The sequence below is a fragment of the Arvicola amphibius genome, chromosome 4 (assembly GCF_903992535.2).
Source record: "Arvicola amphibius chromosome 4, mArvAmp1.2, whole genome shotgun sequence".
NCBI classification, from domain to species: Eukaryota; Metazoa; Chordata; class Mammalia; order Rodentia; family Cricetidae; genus Arvicola; species Arvicola amphibius.
Window position 1 is genome coordinate 21,345,072 of NC_052050.1, and position 9,637 is coordinate 21,354,708.

General features: G+C 49.5%; 1 protein-coding gene across 2 annotated transcripts; it reads left to right on the forward strand.

The window, feature by feature from the left end:
- The first annotated feature begins 2,411 nt into the window (after nt 1-2,411).
- LOC119811911 (keratin, type I cytoskeletal 16) lies at nt 2,412-5,100 on the forward strand. 2 transcript variants are annotated; one of them, XM_038326088.1, is made up of 8 exons: nt 2,412-2,930; nt 3,399-3,481; nt 3,570-3,726; nt 3,813-3,974; nt 4,062-4,187; nt 4,478-4,698; nt 4,789-4,868; nt 5,009-5,100. In XM_038326088.1, the coding sequence occupies exons 1-8, from the start codon at nt 2,412-2,414 to the stop codon at nt 5,098-5,100; spliced, it is 1,440 nt and encodes a 479-aa protein (XP_038182016.1). The 2 variants fall into 2 exon arrangements, with proteins under 2 accessions (XP_038182016.1, XP_038182018.1); XM_038326090.1 differs by having other exon boundaries at nt 4,792-4,868.
- Nucleotides 5,101-9,637: the final 4,537 nt, after the last annotated feature.

A 9,637-nucleotide genomic window follows, 5' to 3' on the forward strand; every position in this document is an offset into this window, starting at 1 on the left:
ACAGAGAAACCCTGTCTCGAAAAACCAATCTTTTAATAAAAAGGATATTATGGGTGATAGTGGGCCCTGCCAGTTAGATTATGTTAAAGCAACTTCGAGAGTTGGTTTCCAGGGGAGCCTGTGCTGAGGTTTGTTCCTCTTTGCCCTAGTAAACTTGTCACTTTAGAGGTGCTTAAACCCTTAAGCGTATTTTTGCATATTATACATAGACTTACACTAAATTCTGGACAAAGTGAGCTTCTAAGAAAAGCACACCCCTTTCCTAGAAGTGTGCACCCTGGGAGAGGCATCTAGCAGATGACAGAGTGGAGGAGAAAACGTGAGCCCCGTGCCTTCCAGGGTGGAGGCCGTTGCTGCTCAGTCCACTTCCCTCTTGTCTACAGTGTGTGCTCTTTCTTCCTTACTTGCACTGACCAAACTCGTACTGCTTGATCTACCCACGTGTCCCATTTGGATTCTTCTCTTCCTGAAGCCCAAGTCTGGAGACTACATCTGGGGTCAAGACCAAAGAAGAGGGGAGACCTCCGCAGAGTATTTTAATCTCTGGTTGAGAGGTCAATAGGCCACAATGAGTTATGGTAACAAAACTCAAAATTTCCTGCCCTAGCAGAGCTTAGCCTCAGTCAAGACCCTTTGGGTTCTTGTCCCTTCAAGAGAGAAATGACGGGGCAAGGACAGAGTTCAGTGCCATGGGCCTTGCCCCATGGTATCCAAAAGACTGTCTTTGGGTCCAGACTCCATCCTTCTTCTCAGGCCAAGACTGTGACAACTGTGGTCAAAACTCCTACTAAACACTATAGGGAGGTAGACAATTAGACTTACTTGCCCCTGCCTGAAAAACTCATGGGACCCTTCAGAGTTCTGACTTTGTGGCTATAAACCTAGTGGCAATGGTTGGCTTCCACCTCTTTCTTGTTCTTCCGTAGTCCTACAAGGTTAACTTAAGGATCAAGAAAAAGATGTGAATTGAGAGGTGCCAAGAGAGAGGTTTGGGATGGTGGAGTCTTCAGGGGCTGATGTTCTGGGGACCCCTTGAGCTTCCTGTGTTCTCAAGCCTTCATCTGTCGATCGACGGTGGGGATGACACCCACTTCGGGCCTGCCTCTCAGAACTGTGTAGCAAGTGTGACAGTATCCCTGAGCAGTACAAGGAACAAGACAGCACTGTGTACAGTAGGTGAACAAAGCCACCAAGGCCAGCCTGGAACTGTAGCCACCAGAAAGATGCTGGGCAGCTAGCTCCTGGGTAAGATGGCTTGGTTTCCACATGGGGACTCTGAGGTCCATGGTGGGGTGGGGTGGAGTGGAGGTGGGGGTGGGGACACACAAACAGTATTAGGAGCAGGATGGAGTTTCCTCCTACCGTAGCCCACTACAGATCACAGTGCAGATCCTGAGTAGGTGAGAGCAGGAGGTGGTGTGGAGGTGCTGTGTGCTGGGAATGAATGCTCTCTAGGTGCAGGGTCTTACGTTAGGGGCCAGGGTATGGAGGTGGGCGTGGAAGGCAACTAGGATCAAAAGAAGAATGAAGAGGCCGGGACACTGAGGTAGGGTCCTCCAGGCATGCTTCTTTGTGATTGTTATATGTCCTGCAGCCCCTCTGGACAAGATCCTCCTGTATGGGGCAGTGAGTGAGAGGCAGGATGGGTGTGTGGCTGCATAGGGCATGGTTGCCATGGTGTACGCTGCTGTGGACATTCTGGTGTCTAAAAGACAGCCTTCGAAACTAAATTAGACCCCACGGGGAAGGGAACCCTTTGATTTTTAGAACGAGGAAGAACTGCAGCTACCCAGCCCAGACTTGTCCCTGTGGAGGAAAAGCCGGCAGAGAGAGGGGAGGTGAAGGGTTTTCGGGTTCCACAGTGAGGAACTGAGCTCTGTGGCATGGCGGGTAGGAATCCCATGACAGTATCCCAGGACAGTCTGGGATAGCATCAATGGGGCTCCTGCCACCTGAGGTTCTCACTGTAGGGCAGGGAGGCTGGAGCGTTGACTCACTGCCTGAGGACGCAGCTGCCACCGACCTGCCTGCATCAAGGCCTCACTGTTGCTGTCCCCTCGGGCTCCAGGAACAGAAGCCGATTCCTGGCCACACAGCCTGAGTCAGTACTAACTCTGAATTGTGTGTTTTTCTCCCGGCCCCACACCCCCAGAACTGGGTGGGAACTCTGAGCCAGCACATGGAGGGGAGGGAGAGTCCACCCTGGGCTGAATAATCCAGAGTGGGGAGTCGGACGGGACTGAGTGACGAAATCCAGAGGGGAACCCAGAGTCAGCAGTCGCGTGGGGCCCCGCCTTCCCCAGGCGCATATAAAGGAACCTGGTGTCTGAGGCTCACACAGCATCCACATCCTTCCTGAGCTCTTCTCTCTTCCTGTTCGCTGACTTGCACACGCTCTCACCTTCCTCGACATGACTACCTGCAGCCGCCAGTTCACCTCCTCCAGCTCCATGAAGGGCTCCTGTGGCATCGGTGGTGGCTCTAGCCGCATCTCCTCCGTCCTGACTGGAGGATCCTGCAGGGCTCCCAGCACCTATGGGGGCCTGACAGTCAGCTCCTCTCGCTTCTCCTCTGGGGGAGCCTGTGGCATGGGAAGCAGCTATGGTGGGGGCTTCAGCAGCAGCAGCAGCTTTGGGGGAGGCTTTGGTAGTGGTTTCGGTGGTGGCCTCGGTGGTGGCTTCGGTGGTGGCTTCGGTGGTGGTCTTGGTGGTGGTTTTGGCGGTGGTGATGGTCTCCTGGTGGGCAGTGAGAAAGTGACCATGCAGAACCTCAATGACCGGCTGGCCAGCTACCTGGACAAGGTGCGTGCCCTGGAGGAGGCCAACACTGACCTGGAGGTGAAGATCCGTGACTGGTACCAGAGGCAGCGGCCCAGCGAGATCAAGGACTACAGCTCCTACTTCCACACCATCGAGGACCTGAGGAGCAAGGTGGGTGGCTCTGGCGGATGAAGCGTTGAGTGACTAGAACTGCTGTGACCTTTAGGAAGCCACTTCTAGAGAATCTGATACATAAGCAAGAAGACCAAAGACTTTGGAGGCTAATGGGCAGAGTTAGCCAGAAAAGCAGTGGAGGGTCTTTCTTGAACATTCCTGCTTCAGCCGGACCTGAGACCCTGACTCTTAGTGCTCTTGAGGCTACTTAGTATTGAATGCTCAGCTCTTTATCTTTGGGCCCCGGATGGGGGTGGTGGTATATCTTAGTGCACCCTGCATGTCCTGAGTTGGGTGAAGAAGTAACCAGTTATTTGAGGAAGCTGTAGGAGCTGACCTGCCAGGCGGGTGATCACTGAGTTTGGGGAAACTCCTTTACCACCCCCCCCCCCCCCGCCCATCTCCCTTGAGCAGAGGGTCCCTGGCTGGCTGATCAGACCTCCTGTCCTTGCATTCCCGCTCTAGATCATTGCGGCCACTCTGGCGAATGCACAGCCCATTTTGCAGATCGACAATGCCAGGCTGGCAGCTGATGACTTCAGGACCAAGTGAGCAGCCATCATGCTGGCCAGAGGGCAGAGGGCGGAGGAAAAGAGTAGGGCTGTCCATCTGCAACTCTGATCTCTGTCCTCCCAGGTATGAGCACGAGCTGGCCCTGCGCCAGACCGTGGAGGCCGACATCAACGGCCTGCGCCGGGTGCTGGATGAGCTGACCCTGGCCAGAGCCGACCTGGAGATGCAGATTGAGAGCCTTAAGGAAGAGCTGGCCTACCTGAAGAAGAACCACGAGGAGGTGGGGCTGCTTCTGGGTTTGGGGATAAAGGGCTGGTTTGGTGAGGTTCCTAGGAGAGGTGACCACCCCCTTGTGATCTTTCCTAGGAGATGCTTGCCTTGAGGGGTCAGACCGGTGGGGACGTCAACGTGGAGATGGACGCAGCACCCGGTGTGGACCTGAGCCGCATCCTGAATGAGATGCGAGACCAGTACGAGCAGATGGCTGAGAAGAACCGCAGAGATGCTGAGGCCTGGTTCCTGAGCAAGGTGGGACTTACCTTCCCTATATCCTCTAGGACTCCTGGACAGGGAGACTTGGGAGAGCCTCACACCTCCTCCTTTCTTCTGTCTCAGACCGAGGAACTGAACAAAGAAGTGGCCTCTAACAGTGAGCTGATACAGAGTGGCCGCAGTGAGGTGTCTGAGCTCCGCAGAGTGTTCCAGGGCCTGGAGATCGAACTGCAGTCCCAGCTCAGCATGGTATGAGGGGTCCCACCCCAGGCGTCCCCTAGTCACCATCCCCCAAGAGGGTCGCCATCCACCTCCCCTTTCCTTTTCATGGGAATGAGACTGGGACAGTCGTGGTACCCATAACAGAGATGGAGAAATTGAAACCAGGATGTTGGAAAAGCATCCCTCCAATTTGTCTCTTCCAGTTACCCCGGCTGGGGTCAAGATCCATGTGCTTGTCAAAAAAAAATGTGCCCAGACAGTAGGGCAGAGACACAATGACCATTGCCACCAACCTTTTCCCTTTCCTTCACTCACAGAAAGCGTCCTTAGAGAACAGCCTAGAAGAGACCAAGGGCAGATACTGCATGCAGCTGGCCCAGATCCAGGGTCTGATCAGCGGCGTGGAGGAGCAGCTGGCTCAGCTGCGCTGCGAGATGGAGCAACAGAGCCAGGAGTACAATATCTTGTTGGATGTGAAGACAAGGCTGGAGCAGGAGATCGCCACTTACCGCCGTCTGCTGGACGGCGAGGGTGTCCAGTGAGTTGGCCCTTAGTCCCTGTTAGCAGCACCTCTGCCCCCTGCTACTCCCAGCATATCTAACGCTCTCATTTCTTCTCCCCATCCCAGCAGCTCCTCCTCCCAGCACTCTTCTGGCCAGTCCTATTCTTCCCAGCACTCTTCTGGCCAGTCCTATTCTTCCCGAGAAGGTAAGGCCCCTGGAGTCCACAGCCCGACTCTGTGGTAGAAGGGCCAAGCCGCTCCTCCCAGAGCCCTGGGCCTCTCTTTCCCTGCCCAGCAGCTTGCTTAGCTCCCAGAGCCCAACTCACTGTCTGTTTCTCTTTTGCAGCCTTCTCCTCCTCTCACCAGCCCCGGTCCATCCTTAAGGAGCAAGGGTCATCCAGCTTCAGCCAGAGCCAAAGCCAGAGTTCCAGGAACTAGCCTGCTTCACTCAGAGCCTCCTGGCCCATGCCAGCCTCACATCCCAGAGGCCTGAGCCAGGACCCTGTTTTCTTAGCGCGGTCCCCAGCTGTCTCCCCTCCCCTCTGCTGGTAATGGGCTAATAAAGCTGACTTTCTGGTTGATGCAAACTTGTGTGATCTTGTTTAAGCTGATGGGAGAGGAATTGAAGGGGGCTCCCAGGAACTCCTCTGGGGTCCCCACACTTAAAGAGATGCAGAGAACTAGTTGTGCTTCAGAAGATCTTCCAGGAGGCTTCCAGAGGTTCTCCGTGCCATCATGGTGGTGGTGGTGGATGAGGGGGCATACAAGGTGGGAAGATATTCACGAGTGTGGATGGCCACGGTGTGAGGCCTTCTACAGAGGATTTAACGATCTTCTTCTAGGGCCCCTGTCAGACAGGTCTAGTTAGGAACATTTTAGGGTTAAATACCCCTGGGATTTGGGGAAGTTCGTGTGTGTGCATTAAAGATGACAGCACATGGCATCTGGAGGTCTTCGGTCTGGCTGCAGCACATGTCTTTCTATCAGCCCCAGCCCACTTGTCCAGGTAGTTCTCCCCAAAGATTCCTAAGTTTGAGCCCTGAACTTCAGGGTTGTGCTTCAGAATAACTCTTTGACACATAAATGAACACTACAAGTGTGCTTCTGAGCTCACGCTCATGTGAGCGTACACACACACACACACACACACACACACCCCACGCACACACACACACAGAGATTTTTGGTTTGAAGGGAAGGCAGAGCCTTGGGATGGGGTCATGGCCAGGAACAAAATCTCTCTTCTCCTAGCCTGTCCTCTCTCCTCACCTTTTTCGTTCCTTCATCTGAATGTTGTTGAATCCCTGGGAAACAGTGGCTGCCCATGCCTTCCTCCCCATCTTCTCTCATCTCCACAGCTAACACCATTTCCATAGCCTTTCCCCTCTCTCCCAGGAACTGGGTGTAGGTGTCTCTTTCCATCCGTCGCTCCACTCCCAGTTTCTACCAGGGATCCCTTTGAACAGGAACCTGCTCAAAGTCAGGGAAACGGAGCTCAGCACTCCCTTACTCAAGGGCCCGTGATGGTTATTTCTTGTACTCAGCCCTTCCCTTGCCACTCCCGTGAGTCAAGTCTTCCTGGCTAATTGCATGGTCCACACCTCTCAGGCACTGTTCCTTTTGCCTGGCTGTCTTCCAGAATTAGAAGGAAAAAAGTTATGTATGTATAGTAGCATAATGTGTATGTGTGCATGTATGCAAGCATGCGTGCCTATGTGTGTGTATATGAGTGTGTGTGTTCCACTTGTGTGTAGAAGAGCCATTCCCCAGCTGGCTCCTAACACCTTTCTGACCCCCCACTTTCAACTTCAGCCTCTTTCTTTTTGGTATTTTCTCCTTTATTTTTAAATGCCAGTCTCCTACTTCATTTCTGGATTACTTAGCTTCATCTTTTAACCAGATGCTTCCTCCTCTGTCTGAAAGATAAAGATGTATTTCTTATGTGGCATTGACCTTCTCCATTTTCTGAACAGAATCAAAGTTTCGGATAGATAAACATTTACATTATTGTGACTATATATTATTCATAGTCAAATCCCGTTTTTATAGTATATTAAGTTTCCTTGGATTAAACATTTTTTTAACCCAATTTGTTTATATTTTCTATGTACATATCACTCACTTTTCTGCTGATTTACTGTTGAATATACATATCCTCTTAATGAGTTAACATTGTGGGATTTCTATCAATGTCATATTGAAGACATCTTTCCAGGGGTCTTCTGTCTTCCTGTTCCAGTCTGCTATGTGAGCTCTTCTTTCCTCCTTCTCCTTCTCCTTCCCTCCCTCCCTCCCTCCCTCCCTCCCTCCCTCCCTCCCTCCCCCCCCCCTCTCTCTTTCTCTCCCCCTCCACTTTTTTAGGGAATCACATATTCTGGCTATTTTCTAAGAAGCAATTCATATGGGTTATCTTCTTTTGTTGTTGTTGTTGTTGTTGTTGAACGTCTCATGTCTGGAGAGATCTTTTGTCTGCTCTCACTCTTGACAGATAGTTTGATTGGGTGTAGAATTCTATGTTGGACACTGTTTGTCCTCAGTGTCTGAGGCTCTTGGTGTTGCTACTAAAAAGTCTCGTGCCGCTTTGGCTGTAGATCCTTTGTCCTGTTCTGTTCCCAGTCTCTCTACTGGAACTTTGTAGTTCTTTTCTTCCTAGTGGAATGGGCTCTCGCATGTGCCTTGATGCAGCTGTGTCTTCTGCCATTGGATTGAGCATGAGTTCATACTTCTAGCATGGACACTTAAGTTCTTAAGTTCTGAAAAATTCTCTTACTTTTATAGTTTCCTTTCTCTACTTCCTCTCTTTCTGTAACTCTTTTCTCTTCATGTGTATCTCATACTATTTTCAATTCTATTTGTCTTTTCCCTGTTACTTTTTGAAAAAAAAAATTCTTAATTTTGTCAACAAAATGTGTTATTTAAAGTTTTGAAAAACTGCGATGTTTTTGATATTCCATTGCTCTGGATATTTTGTCAGTAGGTTCATTATTATTATTTTTAAAATTTTGGTCTTTTCAAGACAAGGTTTATCTGTGTAGCCCTGGCAGTCCCGGAAGTCACTTTGTAGACCAGGCTGACCTCGAACTCAGAGATCTGCCTGGCCCTGTGCTGGGATTAAAGGCGTGTGCCACCCCCCCCCCCCACTGTTCTTTAGTTCTTGATTTAAGATATGTTGTCCCTTTGGCCTGTTAGTTGTGGCTGAGACAATTCCATTTCTTTTATTTTCTTCTTCTAAGTGCCTCTTTTTTGTTTTTGTTTTTTGACTCCATCTTTCGTACCAGAAACTCTTCTCAGATTCCTTCTGGTCCTTGGTAGCCAATCACATTTAAGAGGAAGGTACAAAGGATCTGTTTGGAGTGTGTGTTCAGTACAAGGCTGGTCTTCTAGGCCTTTTTTTCCTCCTGTGGATTGATTTGGTGGGGAATAAGCCATTTCACTTAAGTGCCCCGGATGTTGTATCTGAAGATAAGTTCCCTTGAGACAGGTCTTATTCGGAAAGGATGTCTCTAATTTCTTGTGTGCTTTGTAAGAACCACCTACCAGATTTCTGGGAGCTGGGATATGAGAAGGTCCCAGTCTGTTAATTTGTAAAGTTTTAACTGACCATTTCAGTGTGTTACTTGGGTTCTTGGTCCTGGTTGTTGTTTTCGGTTCTGATCCACTGTGGAGTATTTCTTTTAGAGTTAACTTCTAGATTCTTCTGGTATAAAATGAGATTGGTCCATAGTTATCAGACATGCTGAGGGAAAGAGGAACTATGGAGACCTCTAACCCAGGGCTGAAGAGATGGCTCAGTGGTTCGGAGCACTAGCTGCTCTTCCAGAGGACCCGGGTTCAATTACTAACACTCACATGGCAGCTCACAACTGTCTGTAACTCCAGTTTCAGGGGATCTGACACCCTCACACCAGTGCACATAAGGTAAATTTAAATAAATTAAAAAAAAAGACTTTTCACCCATCTTCCTGTTTTCTTGAGATAGGGTCTCACCATGTAGCCTAGGCTGGTTTGAAGCGCAGCTGGCTACCAGGCTCCTGTTTCCAGCTCAGCCTTACCTTATTTTCAGAGGTGTCACACACACCACACATTTACATACCACACAAACATATGTATACCACACACACACACACACACACACACCACACACACCACACAAACATATGTACACCATACACACACAAAGAAGAATGCATAAAGAAAAAATTGCTTGATTTGATCTTTGGACATGTAAATGTCTAAACTTTATGGTTGAAATTGCAGCCATGGTAGGAATGAGGACAGATAAGCAGGTAGTACAGAAAAGCATGGGCCTGGATCAGGCGTGCACTCCCAGGATTGTGAAAGTGTGTATGTGCACTCATCTCGGGAGCAGAGCACTAGAGTCATCAAAGGACGGTACTGGAAGCACCTGAACATTTTGGGAAAGATGTTAGATTCTTTCTTTCCTCTTTGTTCACAAAATAACCAGGTCAGCAGGGTCTTGTGGCACAATGATGGAAACTCCTTTATAGCGTGTTGTGGGGTATGGTTAGTGGCCTAACTCTAGGTAATTATTGGACATCTTTAAATGGAGCTCATGCACTAAGAGACCACACTTTCTGTTTTGATCGACTGGAAGTTAAAATTAAACAGTTATTTGTGGTTAGTGTCAACCACATCAAAGAATATAGCTCTACACAATCTAATAGTACTATTAATACCATAGGAAAGAGGGCCTGGAGAAATGGCTCAGAGGTGAAGAACACTGGCTATTAAGAGCACTGGCTTTTGCAGAAGATCTGGGTTCAGTTCCTAGCACCAGCATTGTGGCTCACAACCATCTGTAACTCCAGTTCCAAAGGATCTGAGCCCTGTCTGACTCTTAAGTACCAGGCATGCATATGATATACAGACACACATGCAGACAAATCATTCATACACATAAAATAAGATTTAAAAATGATATAGGGGCTGTGGTAGTTTGAATGTAATTGAACCC

Coding starts and splice junctions, on each gene's coding strand:
- LOC119811911 (XM_038326088.1), top strand. CDS start 2,412: ATGACTACCTGCAGCCGCCAGTTCACCTCCTCCAGCTCCATGAAGGGC. Junction 3,482..3,569: donor GCTGATGACTTCAGGACCAA/GTGAGCAGCCAT, acceptor CTGTCCTCCCAG/GTATGAGCACGAGCTGGCCC. Junction 3,727..3,812: donor TGAAGAAGAACCACGAGGAG/GTGGGGCTGCTT, acceptor GATCTTTCCTAG/GAGATGCTTGCCTTGAGGGG.